General features: G+C 37.6%; 2 protein-coding genes across 2 annotated transcripts in view; both read left to right on the plus strand.

The window, feature by feature from the left end:
• The first annotated feature begins 6,592 nt into the window (after positions 1–6,592).
• Positions 6,593–23,432, plus strand: part of nup37 (nucleoporin 37) — a 40,557-nt gene continuing 23,717 nt past the window's right edge. The window contains exons 1-2 of the mRNA XM_028044226.1: positions 6,593–6,693; positions 21,652–21,747. Coding sequence (XP_027900027.1) covers positions 21,663–21,747 — 85 coding nt within the window. The 5' untranslated portion in view covers positions 6,593–6,693; positions 21,652–21,662. The remainder of the gene's footprint in view (positions 6,694–21,651; positions 21,748–23,432) is intronic.
• Positions 9,515–12,410, plus strand: pmch (pro-melanin-concentrating hormone). The gene is made up of 3 exons (XM_028044232.1): positions 9,515–9,802; positions 10,920–11,049; positions 11,133–12,410. The coding sequence occupies exons 1-3, from the start codon at positions 9,578–9,580 to the stop codon at positions 11,177–11,179; spliced, it is 402 nt and encodes a 133-aa protein (XP_027900033.1). The 5' UTR covers positions 9,515–9,577; the 3' UTR covers positions 11,180–12,410.

A 23,432-nucleotide genomic window follows, 5' to 3' on the forward strand; every position in this document is an offset into this window, starting at 1 on the left:
TAATTTATTGAGGAAAAAATTGACTTAATCTTAGAAGTTCAGGAGCAGGATCCTGAACTTGGTATAGTTCAGGATCTCAACTCAAACACCAAATCACTCAAAATCAAAAAAATTGCTTGCATCCAATTAACTGGCATGGTCGTTAACTCTTGAGCGTCAAAAAATAACATTAAAGTGTGAATCGTTTGCAACGGTTTTTAACGTTCTTTTTAAAATAGGAATTTGTGCCCAGGTGAGTAGGGTGAAGTAAAAGCTTGGTGGAGAAAATATGTTCTTCCTTTAGATATACAGTACATACCAAAGACTTTTTAAATAAATTATAACTCATGAAAATATAACTATAGCATGATTCACTTGTTATCTCGACTCCACTGCAGTTTAATGCTTACGCATCTGAAATATGGCTAGTGTTGTAAAAAGTGAAAGTGCGAATGAACCAGACAGAAATCTCTTTGTGTATATTGCATACTTTAAGGAGCAAACCACAGAAACGACTTCAAATCATCTGCTTATGAATCACTCGAACATTTCAGTCTGTCAATTGTGTGAAATAATCAAAAAAGACTTGAGCATGGGAGGACGTGTGTGAGTCATTCATGACTCCCTGAAGTGTTTAATGAGTAAATGTATTTTCCTGAAGCTCACTGTCCAAGAAACTGTTTAATTATAGCCCTGTTATTTATGGTGCTTGATTGCCTTCTGTAGGAAAAAATACTGACAAACTGTTCACCATTCCTGCTGAATAAACCACTTGTCAACGTCACAGAAATGTCTGGAGGCTGTTTTATTCAACACTCGCACACTATACCTTTAAAAAAGCATTTATAGCCCTTAATCTTTATCACACAGGGCCGGTCCAAGGCTTTTTGGAGCCCTATGCAGGTTTTCATTAGGGGCCCCCAATACTAGTTGCTTTGTCATTCCAATGTGTGTAAAATGCTATAGTTAGTGTTTTTGTAGTTAAATAATTACATTTTGAAAGGCAGCGTTGTTGTTTTAACTATTTGAAAGTAAAATCAGATGATAAACATTGAAAACATCTTGGTTATTCCACCAAATATTGAGTCAAAACAGTATTGTTTCTAAATAAATATGAACTTGTTTTCTTGAGGTCTGAAAACACTGCATCTTTTTGTTATTTTGAGCATTTCTCATTTTCTGCAAATAAATACAAAAATTTTACTTGGCATTTTGGGAGACATGCTGTCAGTAGTTCAGAGATTATTAAGTCTCTTAATTTTTTCCAGAGGTATTTTTTTTATCATGCTAGTCTGGTGCTTTTTGGACACTGTCGTATTGCAGCAGCTGCTTAACTTGCATATGTCTCGGGCCGGCCCTGACCTCAAGCTGTTTAATCGGTATTTTTATGTGATCTCCAGCATAAAGTAGAACATAATTTTGAAGCTGGAAGGAAAATCTTCATGTTTTTCCATTTATTTAGAGGTTAAAATCGTAAAATTTGGAGTGCATAAGTATTTTGTTTATGTGGATGACCAGATGATGATTTCACGATGCTTTTAATGTTCTACTAAAAAACACTCGGAATAGTTTTATTTATACTGACAAGAGGTGTGAATAATTTTGAGGCACTTCAGACCCACAGACAGTTGGTGGAAAGCTAATACCGCGAAGACATTATTTTCCCTCTTACATAACGTCGCAGCTTTTACGAGGAACTCTGTTGACTCAGACACACAAACAGCAGATAATTAAATAGTTGATGTTTGTCCCTCTTTAAATCCTTTAAGATATTTTGGCTGCAGATAAAGCCAAAAGTCAAGCTGTGTGCACGCTGAAGCTGACCGCACTGGTCGTACCGAAAGACAACGTGATACTTCCTCGGAGGCGGAGGGGTCCGCCAACCCAAACACAACGGGGTGTGGTTCTCCTTGAGGCCAGAGCTGCATGTTCAGCTCTTTGGAGGATGCTCGCAGTGACAGGGCCGCGCTCCAGCCCGCTCGCCGTCAGCACTTTTACAAACGGATGCATATATAGAGCAGGGATGGGAACCTTGATGAATTGACTCTCTGGCGGCCGCCCAGCAGGCGGCGGGGATCAAAACGAGGAGCGGAGGGGGAGGTCGGCTCGCTCCAGGTCATCCTGGATGTTATTACATCCCTCCTCGAGACTAATACAGAATTGATTGTGGCACCACAACGGTCTGGTTACAGGATGCAGAGCTGGGTTGTAGTAGTTCTGGGTTTCTCGTTGTATTTTCTTGTGACTTTTTGTTTAATTCAGTTAGTTTTAATCACTATCAAGCTGCAGTACGTAACTTTTATTTTAAAAAAATGGTATGAAACGGATAATCTGAGAGAAAATCGAGCTCCTCTGCTTTCTGGAAACAACCAATCAGAGCCAGGAGGCGGGTCTTAACGGTGTCAATCATAATCTCTGTTGTGAATCCTAAAGCTAGTTAGCATAGCCACCGTTGATGGCAGATAAGCACTTTTTCTGTAACTGTAAGTTGTTTCTCTGCCGTTAGCACATTTAAGATCACGTACATGAGTTTGATTGACAACGCTAAGACCCGCCTCCTGGTTCTGATTGGTTGTTGGTGCATTTCTTCATAATATCTCAGGAAGGAGGTGGAGGAGATCGATCTTTTCACAGATTATCATAAACTGTCACAACATGAAGACAATTTTAACAAATATATAAACTAAAACTAACAAAACAATAAAAACTGAAATTAAGAAAACATTTTTGCTAACTGAAATAAATAAAAACATTAATGAATGAGGAAAAAACTAGCTAGAACTACATTGTATGTTTATAAAACACTAAAACATACTGAAATTGCAGATATGTCTTTCATTTTCATGTTAATTAATCTATTTATTGACCTTTTCAAACTGAAGTCAGCAGTTTCACTGGTCTGCAAAATGGCGATTGTAAAAGTCAGTTGGTTGTTCAACAATAATTTAATCCATTTATTGTTGAATTCTGCACCTAAAAGTTGACAAAAGTGTTAAAAAAACTCAAATTACTACTATAAACAATAAAAACTAAACTAAAAGTAAACAATATTTAACTAATAATAACTAGCTTTGGGCTTTTCATTACAGTTTATGTCTAATTCAGTTAGTTATAATAGTTTTTAGAGTGTGTTTGCTAGTTTTATAATTATTAGTAGTTAAATATTATTAGTTGTAGTAGTAATTTTATCACAATTTGGCAAATGTTTTAGGTGTAGAATTCAAAAAGGTAAACGTATTGTGATTATGTTTACATTATTACATTACATACAATATTTTCAAAACATTCAGTTATTGTTCAACTTTTTCTGCCGCCATTTTGAGAGAAAAGATTAAATAAATTTAAAAACACAAAAACAGAGGACATTATATCTATAAGCTGCACAGTGGCGCAGTTGGTAGCACTGTTGCCTTGCAGCAAGAAGGTCCTGGGTTTGATTCCCGGCCGGGGTCTTTCTGCATGGAGTTTGCATGTTCTCCCTGTGCATCCGTGGGGTCTCTCCGGGTTCTCCGGCTTCCTCCCACAGTCCAACAACATGACTGTCAGGTTAATTGGTCTATCTAAACTCTCCCTAGGGTGAACAGAAAATGGATGGATTATATCTATAATTTCAGTGTGTTTTAGTTACAGTTTTCCCCCATTCATTACCATTTTAATTTAGTTCATTTAATCAAAACCTTTTTCTCAATTTCATTTTCATTTTGCTAGTTTCAGCTAACCTTCAAATAAATTTGACAGATTGCGTGCAGAACATTTACGGCAAGCTAATAATTAAAGATTATCTTATTCCTTTGCGCGCTCTTATTTAGTGTTGCGTCGTGAAACGAGAATCTGTGAGTAACCTCAGAAGCCAGGACTGGAAAAACCAGTCTCCGCTCTCATTGATCTGCACACTGTGAGATCCAGTGCATCTAAGGACACGTACTTTGGACTGAACTCTGAAACACAATCTCCCCACACTCTTCAACTCCTCATCTTAAGCACACAATTGTCTTTTGAATGACCTTGTGGTCTGTTTTACTACACTCACCAATTTTACTACTTATTCTGGTGGTTGTTTCACAGGGAGAAAAAAAGAAAGCACCACGTAAGGCCTCATCTGTCTCAAGCCATTCATTTCTTCCCTCAGTAGCGCAGGCAGTAGTCTAACTCTGCTGAGTTTTTGCTTTTGCTTTTGTCAGATCAGCATTTTTTTTACTCTAATCCCCAAGAATCCCAATAGATTCTCGTGCCCAGATGCCATGAAAGTAATGCATTGATTGTGACCAACTTTAGTGCAGCGCTGCGTTGCATTTTATCATCCAGATGTGAAGCAGAGGAAAACAGTCCAGCAAGTGCTACCAGAACATTAGTAGCTAGATTAAAGTGTCTTAAAAAAAAAAAAGCAACTAAGCTTTGGGATTTGGAGATACTCCCTCTTTCTCGGTTTCAGTCGACAGTGGAAATTCACTGAGACTTGATTATAGCAGGAGAGTGTTGGCTCAGCTGTGTGCTTTAAGAACCCATGATGTCAGAGCCTTATTTTCCTTGGAGAGACTCTCATCAACTGCATTGTTCCAGGAAACCATGGTCGGTTCTCTTGGCAAAACGAAAAAAATCTTGCCCAAAATGCGACCACCCCTCATTCCCTTTCCATCTTTGCACCCACATCAACGCCAGCCCCCCTGGCTCCGAGCGCACACATGTGAAGCATCCTGCACGGAGCATCGAATTTCCCTGGAACTGGAGCTTCTTACCCCCATCCGCCGCAAAACGTGTTTGTCTTCTCTCCCGTTTTTTGCTTCCCATCAGAAGACGGGTGTCTTTGATGAAAGGCAGTGTGTTAATACAGGATGAGGAAATGACCTTTCTTGCACCCCTAGAGGGTCATAAAACAATGCTGCTACTGATGTCATGGAGCCCAGACTTCAAGTCGTAGGCGGTGTGATTGAAATACAGCACCGCCATCTGACAGGTGATGCAAGCATCTGACAGAGTTGATGAATAAAACACTCAGCAGCCTCTCCGAGTTCAAAACTCAAAACATAAGGCATGAGGCAGATATGGAGGAGATTAAATCCAGGCCAGCTGCAAGTCAGCAACAGCTTTATCAGGGGCTGAGAACACCTTAAAGACATCAGCCAGAGATCCAGCAAGGATCCCTCAAATCACATCTGGCTCCCGTGAGATTATTTGCCTCTTGGAATCACTTTTAATGTCCTATGTTGGAGAATTATGGTAGTAATTTCTTAGAAATCCAGACTAGAGAAAACAGTGTGATAGTTCCTTCAATTTCCTTTTTGAGGCTTTAAGTCAGGTGGTGCAGAAGTGAAGTGTCGTCCATCCGCTGCGCGTTTAGGTTTAATAAAACGGATAGATCTGCTTAAAAAGAAGGCGGTTTTGTTAAACAGAAAGTAAGAGCCCTAAAGGTTAAAACAGCAATGTGTGGAGCTCAAATGTTCAGTTGTGCTTCTGCTGGATCAGCCATCTACTTCAGCAGAATTCCCAGCCCTCCAACAATAATACTTAGAAAATAAAGGCTGACTGCTCCAAGTAAAATCCCTTCAGCTGAGATCCATAGTTATTATTCATACCCTGGTTCTCCATCCCCTGCTCTACGGGATCCTCTGATGTTAATAAGGTAAGCCCTTTGAGCTGCGAAGAAACCCACAAAGAGCTGTGTCAACATTTATGCTTGCCTCCGCCTTTTTATCACCGGCTGACGGTCTGCATTTTCATGTTGTTGCTTGTCAATCAAAAGACGGGAACATCGCAGCATCCATTTCAATTTAAAGATCAGGACTTTCATGGTTGAAAAAAGTATTCCCCTCTTTATTGAATACATTTTATGAAGCTGTTTTAAAATGATTTTTTTCAGAAATAATTGACAAAACAAGTTGTGCAAAGTGCAAACCAACCTGACCCTAAGTGGAAATGCAAAGCTTGCCCAAGTTAAGTGGGTGCTTAGGACCCCCACACCACCAGGGGTCCCTCTACAGCACTAAGCTAGCATGATAATAAATATGTAGCATTGAATGTTACAAATGTTATAGTTGTTACAGAAATAGTATGCATCAATATGCACATTTGGAAATTTTCTAAGTTTGAAAAGTCAAACATTTTTGTTTTTTCTAGAAAATGTCTGAGATAAATTTTTTTAAAAATCCGATTTTTATTTCTAGCAAATTTTTTATTTTTCTTGTTCTTTGGCCAAAGTTTATTCTTCCTCACTCATTTTTCATATCTATATTGGCACTAATACTCTGTAGTTTTGCTATTTTCAAGGTCACTGTAACACAATCCCACGACAAAATCTTTTCACGTTATCTTAACGACGATCACTTTGAGAAGATCAAACTCGAGCTCAACACCGCTAAATTGCACAATATCTGACCTATTCTCAAATATTCTCATAGAGCTCCAATCTTAACCAAAAAACTCCTGCCAGAGTCCTAGCTTGAGTGATTGAGATGCTAAAAGCTACTGACAGTCCTGTTCTAATAAATCAACCTTTTTGCCGCGATTGCATTGGTCGAATTCACTAAGCCCCGCCTCTTTGGAATCCTTAGAACCAATAGAACGGCACTATAACTGACCAAAATGATTGACAGCACCGTTAGCCAATCAGATTCGGAATTAGGAAATTGAACGGTTCTCTGAGAGGAATGATTTGAGAGCAAGAAGATGATTTGGATTTATTGGTGAAAATAACTTTTTCGTGGCTAAACAGCAAAGGTAAGACAATTTTTACAGAAAAACAATCTCTGTTGTTGATATTTTTAGCTTTTATATCTGACGCTTTGAGTTGTTTCGTATTTTCGTTTGGGGTGCGGCTTATGTGTTTGAATTGTGGCATCAGTAAATGTAGAAATGGGCTGTATATGATAACAGCTATGGCTTGTGTAGTTTGATATGTTGCATTTTGCATTTTTTTAGTTGTTTGAAGTGTATAGAACAATTTATATATTGTGTTGTAGACTATTTATATGTGCAACACTTTTATATTCTTTTGTGTTTTGCTGCTGCTTGAAAATACTTTTTTTAAGTCTGGTGACCTTAGAAAAACAAACCTGATAGATGTCAATAACTTTATCTAATTTGTTATTGAATTTCGTCACTCTCCTTCATGGTGTCTATACGTTGTCTGAGTAATTTCTTGATAACGGCTGTATAAAATTAATTTACCATAATTTTGGTTTGTTAACCACATCACAAAGGTGCTCTATTGGACTGAGATCTGGTGAATGGTGAGGCCATTGTAGTACAATGAGCTCATCGTCATGTTTAACAGGAGATTTTGAAATAAGTTGAGATTTGTGACATGGAAGTGCTTTTGTCAAAGCGATAGACATGATCATCATCAATATGATGGCTTGCTGTGAGGCTCAAACAATGCTCAGTTAGTAAGAGAACAAGAAAATATCGTTTTCCTCACACCATTACACCACCACAAGGCTGAACCTTCGTTCCAAAGCTGGATTGTTTCCTGCCTAGATGCTGTTTGTGCAAAACTCAGACCCTATAATCTGAATGTTGCAACTGAAACTCATCCAGGCAACATTTTTTCTTTCTTCTACTGTTCAATTTTGGTGAACCCATTTGAACTGTAGCCTTAGTTTTCTTTTCTAAGCCTGCTGTATTTTCTCAAGCAACTGTAGCCTGTTTGGTTCACTCACTGGGAGTAGTGATGGACTCTGACCTGAACCTCCAGAGCCACATAAAGACAGTTACAAAGTCGGCCTTCTATCACCTGAAGAACATTTCCAGGATAAAAGGACTAATGTCTCAGCCAGATCTAGAGAAGCTCATCCACGCGTTCATCTTCAGTCGTATTGATTATTGCAACAGCGTCTTCACAGGTCTGTCCAACAAATCAATCAAACAGCTGCAGCTGATCCAGAATGCTGCTGCTCGCGTTCTCACTAAAACCAGGAAGATAGAGCACATAACACCAGTTTTAAAGTCCCTCCACTGGCTCCCTGTAGCTCAAAGAATAGACTTTAAAATACTGTTGTTAGTTTATAAATCACTGAACGGCTCAGCACCACAATACATTAAAGATCTGCTGTTATTGTATCAACCTTCCAGACCTCTCAGGTCTTCCGGTTCTGGTTTTGCTCTGCATCCCCAGAACCAGAACCAGACGAGGAAAAGCAGCTTTCACCATCTATGCACCACAAATCTGGAACAAACTTCCAGAAAACTGTAAAACAGCTGAAACACTGACTTCTTTTAAATCTCAACTAAAAACCCACCTGTTTAGGATTGTATTTGAAACGTAATCAATTACAAATTTATTGATGGAACTTGATTCTATATTGCATTGTGTTTCTGTGTTTGTAATGATGTAAAGCACTTTGAAATGCCTTGCTGCTGAAATGTGCTATACAAATAAAATTTGATTGATTGATTGATTATTGAAATTGAGTTTGTTCAGAGATGCTCTACCTTTCTCCTCTGACACCAACAACATATTTTCATCCACACAATGGCTGCTTATTGGATATTTTCTCTTTTTCATTGTCTAGATGTGTATCAAAATCCCGGTAGATATACGGTCACCGAAACATAAATGTTTTCCTCATGTCATCTTCACCATGTCCAGACACCTAAATGCACCAAGTCCCTGCAATGCGATTGGCTCACTTGGTATTTGTGTTCATAAGAAAATGAAAAGGTGTAGCAAAACGATTCCCATTAATTAATTTCTGTACAGTATATAGGCTGCAAAAACACACATTTTTTGGTGTTATTTCTAGTGCGAATATGTTGGTTCACATAAAATTAGACAAAATTGTTCAGCAAGATATAGGAGCTTGTTTTATGTCATCAATTCCTTAAAATTGATGAAAAAGTACCAGTTCCACTTTCAAAATTATTTCATTTATAAGACATTTTCCCATGTTATACGTGAAAAAAATCTGCCAGTGAACATAGGACTTAAAAAAATCTATTTTAAGGAACTATTGACTTCACTAGCTCATATATCTTACTGAAAAGAGATAGAAATATTAGCATAGTAAACTAGATCAGAATACATTTTAAGATAAAGTGTTTTTGCAATGCAGTAAAATATAATTCGTAAAATATATTGAATAAACTGAAAACACGTCATTCTCTGCAACAGTGTGTAAGGATTAGTACTATAAAGTAGAGTTGGGAGGGTTAGTATGTGTTTAAGACATCTGTTGATGGCTTTTCAGTAGGTTTTGAAAAGCCACAAAGCATGACCCTTATGACCGCTCAACAGGCATCTTTAACCATCCTGCTTCTGTCCTACCACCTGTTGAGTTTATTTCAGTAAACTTAATACTTCTGCTTATTTCCTGCCCTCTGACCTTTTATGTGACCAGTCAACCCCAGTTTGATAAGGATGAAGAATTACAACCAGCATGTTTCTCATCCCATCTCTAATCTTCCCTTTTTTCTTTTTAATTAGATTGTAGATTATTTTGAGTCACCTTTTAAACTTTTCTGTCCCCTTCAGCCTTTATAGATAGATACGTAACTGCATTTTGGTGAGATTTTTCACTATATAAAGCAGCTTAATGCCTTGTCACATCAGCTGTTTGGTGAGGGAATATCAGGCAAGTTCTGAGTGTGAACACTGATTTCGACGATGTTCGTCTTCTCCTTCCTGCTCGCTTTAATGCTTTTCTCTGAGATGAACAGCCACTTGGTCACAGTAGCTATTCCTTCAACTACAGTAGAAGATGGCGCTGCAGAACAAGAAGGTTTGGACTCATTTCTGGGTGATGACGACATGACTGAACACGCTATGGTTCCTCTGATGTACAAACGGAGCCTCACATATGACGGGACATCCAAAATCATCGTCATACCGGTAAGTCTTCCAAGGGATAAAAAAAGTTTTTAGTTGTGTGTGGATTCTATTTTAAGCTATTTTTTTCCAGACAGTACAAGTTAGCATTAATGTTATGAAAGCTTAATTTGAAATACAATGATTAGAAATATAATTAATTAGTAAGTTTTACCATTTTGCTATGGCTGCTCTACTGTTGATCTATCAGAGTACTCCTTTTATTTATTTATTTTTATCAGAACCAAAACATTAAATTTCACAGCACAAGTACATATTCATATTTTCAAAGTCAAGCAAGCATAACTAGCTTTTATTTTTATTTGATTAAAACCTAATGAGCTATGAATTGCGATACCATTGGACCTTACTGTATCTAGGTGTCGTAGTATTGACAATGAGTAGCAAAGCACTGCATCCCTTTTATATTTACATTTGAAATTTGTCACGTTGTGTTGACAACTTGACAGCTAAAACCAATGGTAGTCATCATCGGCAAGCAGTTTTTTGTGTCTATAAGCCAATAGCATTAATCTGAATTAATCTACAAACTTGTAAAAGTAATTTTTTCCTAATAGCCATAAACATCCATTGTGAGACTTCTTCACAGTGCACATTATCTCCATTTGACCCTTCTCAGCTGGCCACCATCCAGTAATCTACTGTTAAGTCAATATTTTACCCACATTATAAAATAATTTTACAGCAGTGCTGGAAAACTGGGAAATGCCATTACCCGAAAAGGTCAGATGATCACAAGCCCATAAAGATTTACTGAAATCACACCAGGAAGAATGATAATATATTGGTGTTTCATGAAAGCCTTCGGCTGCAATATGTTTTTCTGGCTTTTACGTCTCTAGTGTGTCATGAACACAGTGGTTATCTCTGTGGTAATGGGGAACAGAGAGCCATAATTGAAACAACAAAGACATCTACATCTGAGTGAGCCAGGACTTTGGAAAAAACAGGTTACTGTGATATCGTAAAAAAACACGAGGACACATTTGTTCCATTTTCTGAGAGTTGGATCAGCTGATAAAGGGAAATCCAACATCTGCTGAGTGGAAAAATAATCTTTTGAAGTTGTTGTTGCTTCTTGATTATTCAGATTATACATGTGGTGATTAATATATTTTAGGCCATGAACCTGGAGGGGCAACGTATTCGTGGGCTGAACCAGCATCATCCTCTGGTGGAAGAACGAAGTTTGGACCGCACACCTGATGAGTTCACTTTGAAACTAAATAAACGAGAAAAAGACCTTGACAGTAAGAATCTGGAATGTCTCCTTCATTTTTTCACGATTATCAAATCATTGTTTTCACTGATTTCTATTTTTTCATCCTTACAGTACTACGATGTATGATTGGAAGAGTTTACCGACCCTGTTGGGTTTGAGTGTTTCTCAAATATACTACAAAAAGTACACCATAACATGTAAAACATCAACAGAACAGTTTATTAAATGGAAGCGTGTATTGGAATTGTATGTAGTAAAAGTTCAAACTTCATATGTAATAATTAAATGCATTTCTGTTGACATGTATGCAGATAATTTAGAAATAAAGTGCAATGATCAAATATGGATTCCAAGTTTGATTTTCCTTCCTCACACAATTCAAGTTTAAAAATGAGAATTTAACTTTGGGAAAAAAGCTATATTGCCCTTTAAATGTAATTGCATTTTAAAAAACGCACCTATTTGTTAATTGGATCAAGAACTATTTTCAAATCCAAAAGCTAACACCTTTTTATGCTTTTGAATTTGGAAATATGTCAAAGTACATAAAGTTGACCAAGAACTTGGGAAATAAAACAAAGTGTTAAGGTTGTTGAGCTAAAATCTGCTAGCTAAAAAGCGTTGTTAGCAGTTTTTGCGTCTTGACAACGTCTTAATTGAAAGGCACACATGGCTAACATTTGGCACCTTTGTTACTAGGAAAACATCCTAGTAACAATGTTACTAGCCAAAGGCTAGAAATCTGTTTTTGGTTAGCGTCTTTAGCAAAAGGGATTAATGTTAACCTTACCTCATCAATAAGCTACAGTCAGACATTTCAAGTCATGTTCCAAAAGGAAAAAATCTAAAACATCTGACATGTTTATACAATTTAATTAGTAGAAAGACCTTTTAAAATTTATTGCTAGTGTTTAGTTAGCCATTTCTAGCTAGCTAGTTAGTCAACACTTCCTGCCAGCTTTCGCTTATGCTAATTATTTTTACATTGTCATAATTGGTTTTGCTCTGCTTTAGGTACTTTATTGCTTGGCCCATCTTTGATTTAACTAGACATTAAGACATTTGTCAAAATTTGTAAAGCATAAAATTTTTGCTAGTGGCCAGTTTGCTATTTGTAGTTAGCCGTTTCTCTCAGTTTGCTCAGATTATAGTTGACAGACTCATCATTTTATTGTTTCGTAAAACCCAATTTGTAGAAACTCAATTTGTAGAAATACATATTTGAGGAAAAACTCATTAGCCAGTTCTAGTTATTTTTTTCCCTTTGTTTAAAGTAGGCAAGCTAATTAGCGGCTAAGCTATGTTGCATATCAATGTCCAAGAACCACAAAAAAAAAGATCCTGTTCACAAATTTTTTAAAGGGACAAAATTTTAAACGAAAAAGTAGACAAAATATAAGTCAGGGAACCTGTAGAGGGACAAATATGTTTCATAATTTGTGTTTAGGTAAAATTAACCACTTAGCTGACTCAAATTAAGCAAATTTACAATCATATTTTGCCATAAAAAGAAGCCTAAACTCTAAAGAAGCTAGTAAGCTTTCCCTGTCCAGTTATGAGTTTCTTTTTATTTGAAGCCTTGCAGACGTTTTTGCCGGGCACTTTGACTGACACACGGGTGTGCTGTTTCTTCTCCGGAGGTTCATTCTCTGATTCGGTGTGCTGCTCAGAATCCAGCTGCTTCCTCTTATTACCCTTGCTCTGCATATGTATGCCAGTTTTCCTTTTATTACTTGGACATCCACCTCCGTTTTGAGCATTTCCACTCCTCTGCTCGGGAGCAACCCCCTGCTGTACCTCAAAGCGCTCTTTTCTCCGGGATTCACTGGAAGGCTTGGCTGCAAAAACCAAAACAACCCAAAAACACGTTTTAATGTTGGAAGCAACTAAAGGTAAACTCACAAAGTGTACTGGAAGTCCAAGCATTGTGTATATTTAAATATGCCATGAAGCAGAAGTTCAGCATTTTTCATGTAAACTTTCTGAAGCTGAGTCTGCATATTCACAGATCAATGCATACAAACATTGAGAAAAAAAAGTCTGTGGAGTCACTTTATTTCTTACTGTAGATATGGGGGTTTGTACAACAATGTATAAAATAAATTTTTTAAAAATACATTTTTCAGAAATTTTTTGATTAATCTCGGAAATTTACCAGAATTTTTTATTTTTATTTCTGATAATCTAAAGCTGAAAAGTTGCTATAAGAAACATAAATTTTAACGTTAATCTCAGAACTTTTTAAGAAGAATAAAGTAGAAATTTCTCAAGTCAAAAATTTGTTAGCAGAAACTCACGTTTTGAGCTTAATCTCAGAAATTGTATTAGTGTCAAAAGCCAAAAATTTGCTAGAAGAAATTTTGACAATAATCTCAGACATTTTTAGAGAAAAAAAGTATAAATTTCTGAGTCTCAAGTCAAAAATTTGCTAGCAGAAACTCAGAAATTCGTACATTAATCTCAGAAATCTTTAAGAAAAAAAACAGAATTTTCTGAGTTTCAAAAATCTAATATTTTCAACTTTTGAAACTCAAAAATTTCCACATTTTCTAGCAAATTTTTTACTTTTCAAACTTGTTTCTTCTAGGAAATTTCAGAGATTGTTTAAAATCAGAATTTTACTTTTTTCCCCGTCTTATCTACATTGACCCAAATGCGCCATTGCAGGTTAAAATATTTTACAATAAGATATTAATTTAAAGGTTTAAGGTTTGCTCCACTGAGGAAAATCAAGGTGTAAAGTTTCCCAACCAGTTGTGTAGTAACTCAACTCACAGTTCATGCTAACATTTTGGGTTTTTGCATATATAAATGTACACAAAGTGCCTTCAGCTTTTTCTATTGAACAGGTTGAAATGTGTACCAACCTGCTGTATCCGCTGTATCTGGGTTGGACCTGTCTTCCACAGTTAGGCTGGTTGTTGGCTTTGGCGCTGGGTGAACACAGGTTGGCATCTGGCTGGTGCTTGGGAAGTCCAGCACTCGGTTGAGCGGCGGTTCATCGTTATATGTGCAGGCAAACTGGGACCGGATCACCCTTTGTGTAGCCTGAAATAAACCAACAAAACAAATGTGAACGCACGTTTGGTATTTGTTTTGTTTTCAAACTTCCTGGATCAACTTTTTTTAAGCCACAACAGACAAAGATTTTTTTTTTTCTAATGACGAAACTAAAGTCTGACAACAAAGTGATCATATCGGCGGAATAAAGACGCAATGCTACCTGAAAAAAGTTGCACAGTTTTGAGAAAAGGCACTTTAATGTGAGCAAAGCTTTGTTAGATATCAAGATCTGACGTGACCAGCTTGTCAAAATGTAATTCGTTTGTCAAAATACATTTGTTTACACAATCGTTTCAAAGTCTGTTTGTAAAGAGGTTCTGGAAAGAGGTTCCGCAGCATCCGGTGCAGGTCCACCTGGTTCCGAAACAGCTTTTTCCCACTTGCCATCAGACTGCTGAACTCTTAACTGGACTGCACTCAAAATCTGGTCTCCACTTTATACCTTGCACATGTACAGAGCTAAATAACTTCTATTTTACTGTCAGTCCTGCACTGTATATTTTATATTTATATTTATATTCATATTTTATACTGTATTTTATTTTATTCTGGAGTAACCTCACAACATTGGAAGCTCAAAACATTGTCCTGAGCCGTATGCAACGAAATTTCGTTCTGTATACACCCTGTGCATGCAAAATGACAATAAAGTCAGTCTAAGTCTAAAACCAATATTAAATCATAAAATGCTCAAGATTCCTCATTTTCTTTTTAATTTATTTTACATAATGGTATTCTCATAAAATTAGTACTTTGTTCTCCTGATATATGACCATATTCTGTTAATATTAACTTCATTCTCATTTTATTGTGACTTTATTCTTGTATAATTCTCACATTATTACAACTTTATTTCCTTATTTTGACTTTGCTGTAAGACTTTCTGGTCCTCTGTTGTAGCTAAACAAAGTAACCCCAGTTTTTACTAACTTTCATTAATCTCCTTTCTAATTGTGATTGATTTAGCAGCTCTCACTAACACCAAAGGTCAATAGATGCTGTATAGTACCCTGCAAAAGTATTCAATTTAAGTATTTGAACTTTTTAAAAGTTTTGTTACTTGTCAGTATCAAGGAAAATTGAAAGCTGCTTAGTGGCCTGCATCACTTTAGTGTGATTTATAATGTGGAAAAAAATAAAAATTAGCATAACAATTCGTAAAACTGCAGCTCCTTCAACTACTTTTTCCAAGAAATGAGAAATGTGTGTACTGGAAAAACCACTATGACTTGACAAGTTGAGCTTATGCTCAAGGGAACATAAATGTCTGTTATTTGGACTTCAAATATCTAGGCATCCATTGTTTGGAGTTTGGCAGCAGCAAAGTTGGCATTACAGGGAAGGGGATCGGGACTCTCCGAAGTAATTAGTGTCTTTTATTGTGGGTGGCTCGGAGAAATCAGTATTATATGTCAATATTTTTAATAAAAACATCAAACAATATGACGATGCTGATCGGTATCACTGAATCCAAGTTGATGCCCAGGATTCCTGCCTTTCAAGACTCACTGAGGAATATTTTCCTACTTGTGTTTTCACCATAACAACAAAACAAGATGGTTCTTTAGAACTATGACGAAAACAGCAAAACGTAATTATAATTGTTCCAAACTAACTAAGACATACTGCTGTGGGGTCTTCACCTGGACTCACCTTGCCTGCTAATTTGATTCAAATCCAAAACTTTTACTTAGTTTTTAGTCTTATTGCTCTCCGTCACCAATTTCAGATTTTTTCACAGTAAGTAGTTTTGTTGACAAAATCCTTCAGAAAAGTAATAACTGATTGTTTGCAGCAAAAATGTAGTCAATATTTAGGCTCAGTGTAAGGAAATTAATGTCCTCAGATGGGAATGGTGTTGCTTTAAGTGGGACCTATTGTGTAAAATTTGCATTTTACACATTTTTGCACTTATTTATGTTTCTACTGCTTCTGAAAAACATCCCAAGCGCTTAAAGAAAGAAAAAGAAAACTCCTAGCCTCTTTTGGCAATAAGTTAATGTTTTTTGGTGTTCAGAAAATGACCCGTTTAAAAAAACCTTTGGAATGTAACATAACTAATCAGCAGGCCCGTTACCTAGCAACCTCAGCAAAGCCCAGCCCGTTACCTAGCAACCTCAGCAAAGCCCAGCCCGTTACCTAGCAACCTCAGCAGAACTCCAGCGCATTCGGTCAGCTAGTTCTGCTACTGTACAATAGCTGACAAGTGTTTTGTTGTTTACTTGCTTTTTAGAAACCACTTGCTGCATTCTTGTCTACTTTTCAAAGATGTACAGTTGTATAATTGCGCATCTGTTTGCTGCCATTTTCAACGAGTTGGGGGGCGTGGCCAGCAGCAGCTTATTTGGACAGTGGTGCAGTTGGTAGCACTGTTGCCTTGCAGCAAGAAGGTCCTGGGTTCGATTCCTGGCCCAGGGTCTTTCTGCATGGAGTTTGCATGTTCTCCCTGTGCATCCGTGGGGTCTCTCCGGGTTCTCCGGCTTCCTCCCACAGTCCAAAAACATGACTGTTAGGTTAATTGGTCTCTCTAAATTCTCCCTAGGTCTGAGTGTGTGTGCATGGTTGTGTGTCCTGTATGTCTCTGTGTTGCCCTGCGACAGACTGGACACCTGTCCAGGGTGACCCCGCCTCTCGCCCGGAACGTTAGCTGCACCGGCAACCCTCCCGACCCCATTATGCTGTGGGGTCGGGAGGAACCATTTTCTGTTCACCCCAGGGGTGAACAGAAAATGGATGGATGGATTTTGTATTAAAAAAATGTTACAAACATGTTTTGTATAGCCAAAACACTTATCCTAACCTGTTCACAAAGGTCAACTTTTAGCAAGAGAAAACACTAAATTTTGAAGTTTTGTAATGTCTTTTAACACAAGACAAAGGTTCTGACAAAACTGAACGATCCTGAAGACTTGAATCCGTGCCCTGGAACACTCAGATCCACTGCTTGATCAACGGCTTTTCAGGATTATCACAATCCAGGGATTTTATCCTTCAAGCCAATGGGTCGCAGTGCTGAGAAGAAATCAGAACAGGGGAGAGAGAGGTGGGGGAAATACAGCAAATTAAACTGGCTGAGTCCATAAAGTATAGGTTCTGTTTTTCAGGACAAAAATTACCTTAAGATTCACTTCCAAAATTTAATGTATGATCTGTCCAAAACATTTCCAAAATCTGGGTTTTTGGGTCTGGAAACAAGTACCACCTGTAAGTAGGCCTGTCACGTTAAACGATAATCAATAAATCAATTAATCGCATGATAAATTAAAACAAATTCAATTATTTCCATTGGCATAATTTATTGTTTATTTTTTTCTCTTTCTACCAAAAACTGGATGATAAAAGTCTTCAGTCTGGTGCTTTGGTGTCAACTATCCCTTTTTTGAAGTACAATGTTTACAAAGACTTCAAAATTAATTTTATTTGTTGTTTTGTTTATTTATTTTGGATATTTAAAATGTCTTCCAGTTCCAGTGATAAATGTTGTTAAAGTTTACTGATCTTTTAGAATGTGTTCTTGCATTATTATTTTTGTCATTACCAAAATTTGAGACCACTTACAAAATGACCTCAAAACAACGATATTATTGTTTATCGCAATAACTTCTGGAACGATTTTTCGTCAAGCATAATTTGTTATCGTGACAGGCCTACCTGTAAGGGATTTAATCTCATTGACTATAAAATGCTACTTTTTAAAATGTAAGAAATTCCACTTTTCTGAGATCAGAGTCTGTTGCAAAACAATGTTGAGTGTTATTGCAGGTTGGGTTTGTAGCACTGGGAAACGCATTTAAAAACGTCTCAAAAACAAAATCAGTCCATCTCCATGTGTGCCAGCTGACGTCAGCGTTCGGTGAAATCACCAGAGAACTCTGGGTATAAAGTCGTTCAGCAGACAACAAATAACCTTTCATGTTTCCCCGGCTAGACGAGCTGTGCGACTGATACAGCATCTTCAAAGCGAAACTGAAGCGGAGCGCTTCCGCTCGCGGAGTTCAGGAAGCGGTGAGCGGCCCGGGGACCATTACGCCGCATTCAAACAGGAAGTCGGCCAGGTTGTGGGGAGCTAGGATGACATCTGGTAGCTCCATCAAATGAAGGAGCTGCTTCGCTAAATGTGTTCAGCATATGATGCTGGAAAACAAAAACGGCTCACACAGGTGATTAGCTTTAAACATTTCCAACTCAAAATGTGTGAAGTTAGACAGACATGGGCTACGTTCACACAGCAGGAAAATGCGACCCGAATTTCATTTTCTTGCAAAAATGAGCAACCTATAACCCCCCCCCCAAAAAATCCAATCTGTGCCACTTCCATTTGTTTGCTGTCTTGAATGGTCATGTCGCATTTTCTCCGGCTTTCAAGTCACTTGCTGCATTTCTATTGCAAATAGTGACACGTCTTTGTCACTGTCCTGCTAATGTAAAAAAAAAACTTAGTTTCGGAATTGCAAATTAAATTAAAATCACATGTGAAAAAGCTTGATCATGCAATAAGTCATTAAAAATTATGGGAACGACATGTAAACAGTTACATGAGATATTCATAATTCAGCCATCAAAGTAGACGTTGCCGTCTTATTCAGCCACTGGAGTGACAAATTGGCCTGTCACAATAAATCAATTAATTGCATGATAAATTACAAGAAACTAAATTTTCATTTGATTGATTTAACTTTTTTCTCTTTTCTCTCTTTCTACCAAAACAGGTCTTCAGTCTGGTGCTTTGGTCTCAACTAGCCCTTTTTATAAAAAAGAAAATTTTATTCACAGAGACTTCATAATTCATTTTATTTGTTGTTTTCTGTATTTATTTTGGATATTTAAAATGCCTTCCAGTTCCAGTGTTAAAAATTTTCATTAGAATTTGAAGTTTATTGATCCATGAGAATGCGTTCTTGAATTATTTTATTGCTTGAAAAAGGTCTAAAAACTTCAAATATTACTGTTTATCGCAATAAGTTCTGGAACAATTTATCATCTAGCAAAATGTGTTATTGTGACAGGCCTAGCAACAATACAGGGGAGTGACTATGTATGTTGCGTTTTGGCGATTTTACAGAAGTTATGGATTCAACAGGTTCAAATGACAACTTTTTATGAAATGTGCGATGATATGAAAACTCTGGTGGAGCCAAATGCACATTCTCCAAAAAAAACCCAACATCCCTCTTCCATTTCCTGTCGTCTTCATCGTTTCCTGTAGTAGTAACATCCGACTGTTGATCACGTGACTCATGTGATGCGTAGAAAGTGTTTCCATTGCTCATCATGAACTCATCCTAGCGCAAAAAACACGAATTTTGTCAAAATTGACATGTTTTTCTTCAGCAAATTTATTTTCGTTATTTCCATTTGCCCTATTCTATAGTTAATGTAAAAACGCAGATAATGATTAGTGAGACATGCTTCTTTAAGCTTCACGAGAAAAAGCCAGACACTGTAAATCAGGATGTAAACAAAGGTTGAAAATTACGATAATGAAATTATGGAAGAAGTCTGTGTCACTGACGCACATTACATCACAATCTCACCGCTCTTGGTTTTGACAGACAGAAGTTGCTAGTAGCTATTTTTTATTTAAAATTAGTAAAGGATCTGTGATGCTGTGGGCCTGCCTCTCTGTGAGAGAACACTCTGGGGAGTTATTTTGCACTTACGCTTTGTAAGAACTACAGCGGACATAACGTTTATACTCCTTCATACCTGTGAACGGCTCAAGTACAGGTAGGAGTTAGGATAACTTTACAGATTAATTTGAAGTATACAACAGCAGCAACAGAAGTTATTTCTGCACCTTCTGGACTCAAACCTCTCATTGCACATGTTCTTCCACATGCGTAGAACACAGTTTCATGTGTGAAGAATCAGCGGGAATCCCTGCTAAACTCGCTGTGACAAAGATGCATGGGGAGTGGAACATTTCTTCAGCTGAACCTAGAATTACCGCCTCGCGGTTATTTGCCTCCGTCAACCAGACCGGTTTCAGTTTACCTCCGTGTCTGCTTCTGCTCCCCAGTCATGGCTTTGAATAATAAGTGTTTCTGCAGAGCATCACTATGATAAGGTGAGGCTTGTGCCTCACGTCAAACATCTGGGTAAAAGGTTATTAAAACGGCGCAAAACAGCAAGTCTGAACACTGAGAATTAAAGGTTGATGCTGAAAGTGTCTGAAACCAAGAAACTGGGACAGGAAATAGTGAAATATTGATATTAAATATACAGTATTGTGCATTGCAAGCAAATAGGCAAATGAATAACCTATTATGAGGTGATGGTTAATGGCATGAGCCCCCCACAAATAATTCATTTTATGCCCTGGACTGAAACTGCACACTTGAACCAGCATTAGGAGCTAAAACACAGCTGTGAAAACGTTAACCGTGGAAGTCAGTTGTGAGCTTCAGCTAAGCAAATAAATAATACAGTACCAGGGAGAGATTACAGGATGTAAAGACATTATTTTCATTGTTTGCACATCTGATTCAATTTGAAGTAAGTGATGGTTTGGGTTCTGGGGGCTGGTGTTACCTTGGGCTTGAGCAGGTTTAGTCGGCTCTGGACTCTGTTCCTCAGGGATTCTGGAGAACATCCAGTGGACACTTCAGGGGATCTGAAAGCAAGAAGTGAAGTTGTATAAATTAAGAAAGCCAAAAGCTTCAACATGCTTGCTGGTTTTTAAAAAATCTGCTGTCCCGTCAAAGATCTTCGCAACCATCAGACAACAGACTGCAAAAACACCCTCAGGCTGCTATTTTGCTGTATTTTTCTTTCAGATGTTTGACCCGATAAATTGTTCCAGTGTGATGTGGGAGGATTTTCCCCCCGTGTGGTTTCATCGAGAGTTGCCATGAGTCCCATGTTGGTCGGATCGTTGCTGCAGGGCTTTTCCCGTTCTCACAGAGTGTAAAACAGCCTAATTTAATTCAAACTCAGTGTGACAAGCACAAACTTTAGATTTCAATCCATTTTCCAATATGGACTCCAAAGGAAAACAAGTTTATTGGGACACATCAGACTTGAGTCTGAAAGTATCAGTTCAAGTTTAATAATAACCAATTTAACAGCATAAATTCATATGATAGTAACAAAGAAAAACATAAAATAGGTCCACGGTATGCTGCTAATATTAACAATTAAAGGTATAGTTTTCAAGGGAAGTATTTGTGTATCTTTTTTTTATTTTTGGAAACTATATTTGTAAAAAAAAAAACAACAACAAAAAAACAACAATTTTATGTTATGTTTTGGATTTCAGAGTTTGCTATTGAAGAAATCTGGAAGATATTTCTATTTTTGTCCTTTCATAACTATCAATAGTTATAGAATGACATGTTCTTGTGGTTCTTTACATTACTGAAAGCTAAATTGGTGCCATTCAGAAGAAATGACTGACAGCAGCTTGAGATGCTCAACCGCAGTGAAGACAACTTCTGTCTTGTCCGATTTTAAAAGAAGAAAGCTACATGTCTTTAAATTATTTGCAGCCATTTAACTGATTGAATTAATCAGGATAATATAGTGCAGTCAGCATACTAAACATTCATCCTATTCTCTCTTATTTCAGGGGAACCATACATGAAACAAAGAGGACTGGTCCAACCAAACCACAGAACCCTGAGGTATTCCAAAACCGACTCTGGTGGAAACTGGAATCTGTCAGGTGAATCTAACCTAAATGTTTTGTGCCATTAGACAAGATGATTGCAGAATGAATTCTTTTGTGATATTTTGAGAAAATTTATTATAAACCATCAGCTTTAGTCCGTTTCTTTCTGCAAATTTTACATTTTGGACATTTTTTTGTGCTTCCATTTGGGCCTTTACTGCTTCTATAAACAGCCCAAGCAATTAAAAAACTAAACAACCCAGCTGTTTTTTGGCAATAATTAATGCATTTTGTTGTCTGGAAAATGAGCTTTCTCGAAAACCTCCAGAATGTCCCAAATCGGCAGGAACTGTTACCTAGCAACCTCAGCCCATCACCTAGCAACCCAAGCAGAGCTCCAGCACATTTGGCCAGCTGGTTTAATCTCTGTACAATGGCTGCTGGAAAAGAAAAGTGTTTTATTGTTGACTTACTATTCAGAAACCACTTGCTGCATTCTTGTTGGTTGTGGAGGAGGCTCCACTTCTGCTTTTCAAAGATATACGGTTGTCTCTTTACAGCCATTTTCACATGCGAGTGTAAACGTTGTGTTGCCGGCAGCAGCCTATTTAGATTTAAAGTGGCAAGAGGCCCTAAAACAGTACATTCTGAGAGGAGCTCAATATATGCAGTACAGAGCAGACTTAAATCTCATTATGTAAGAATTATTTTGTGCAAAAAACTGAATGAACATGTTTTGTATCGCCCATAAACCTAACCTGTTCAAGGAAGTGTTGCAGCTCATCTTTAAACAACTGCTTTGGAAGATTACATAAAAAATTTCCCTTTAAGCTCTTAAAAAAACCCAGCACCCAGTTTGTGCTAGCTGAACTCAGACTCTGCTTTTTGAGCTTATGACCAACCTGAACAGCGTGAGGACACATGTTCCCTCGGCTCCGCTGAGGACCGGCTGGTCTTCAGACAGCAGGTCTGCCTTGTTACCACACAGCGGAGCCACAGCTTCTTCGTCAAGCAGCGCTATTAGCACCTTTACCGTTTCCCGCCCTCCATATGCAGTGGCGTGGTTGACTGCGTAAGCTTTTGGCTGAGGATGGAAACGGATGCAATCAGAACTTTACAGTGAAATCTAATAGCCTTTAGAGATGAGGATGACGATTACCCTAGCAGGACTTATACCCGTCCCATCCACATTAGCAGCTTGTTTCTGGGTCTGATGAAGCTGGACAATCCTCTCTTTTAGCTCTTTTGTTGTTTCTTCTGCAGCAGCGTACGTTGGATCTTCAGTACTGCGTCCTTTCACCAGAGCTGCTCTGATGGCGGCCAGCAGCCTGGCTCCACATTCACTGAAGGAAGTTAATAAAACTAAGTTCTCTTGACACCATTTTGTCATTTACCAAAAAGAAATAATGTAAAGCAACCTAATATAGTAAAAGTTCAGATTGATTTAGTGTCAAACAGTGAGAGGATCTTCTCAGAATAAAATCAATAACAATATATCGTGATAGACATTTGATCAATATCAATAAATTATATTTGATAGAATATTCAATAATTTCACTGTAAGCAGCTGCTCAATCTCTCTCAGCTAGCTAAGGAAGGTTGGTGGAATCCACTCACTCTCTCACTCTTTGGTTGCCTAGCAACTCGCTCACTCTATGGTTACCTAGCAACAACCTGTTGGGTAACCTTAAACAGCAGCAGTTTAAGGTTTCACCACCGCCTCATAACTTCTTTAAAAA

The sequence above is a fragment of the Xiphophorus couchianus genome, chromosome 17 (assembly GCF_001444195.1).
Source record: "Xiphophorus couchianus chromosome 17, X_couchianus-1.0, whole genome shotgun sequence".
Taxonomy (NCBI): Eukaryota; Metazoa; Chordata; class Actinopteri; order Cyprinodontiformes; family Poeciliidae; genus Xiphophorus; species Xiphophorus couchianus.

Excerpts from the sequence above, each read along its gene's own strand:
- pmch (XM_028044232.1), top strand. The coding sequence starts at position 9,578 with ATGTTCGTCTTCTCCTTCCTGCTCGCTTTAATGCTTTTCTCTGAGATG. Across the intron at positions 9,803-10,919 it reads CCAAAATCATCGTCATACCG|GCCATGAACCTGGAGGGGCA; the intron begins GTAAGTCTTCCA and ends AATATATTTTAG. Across the intron at positions 11,050-11,132 it reads ACGAGAAAAAGACCTTGACA|TACTACGATGTATGATTGGA; the intron begins GTAAGAATCTGG and ends TCATCCTTACAG.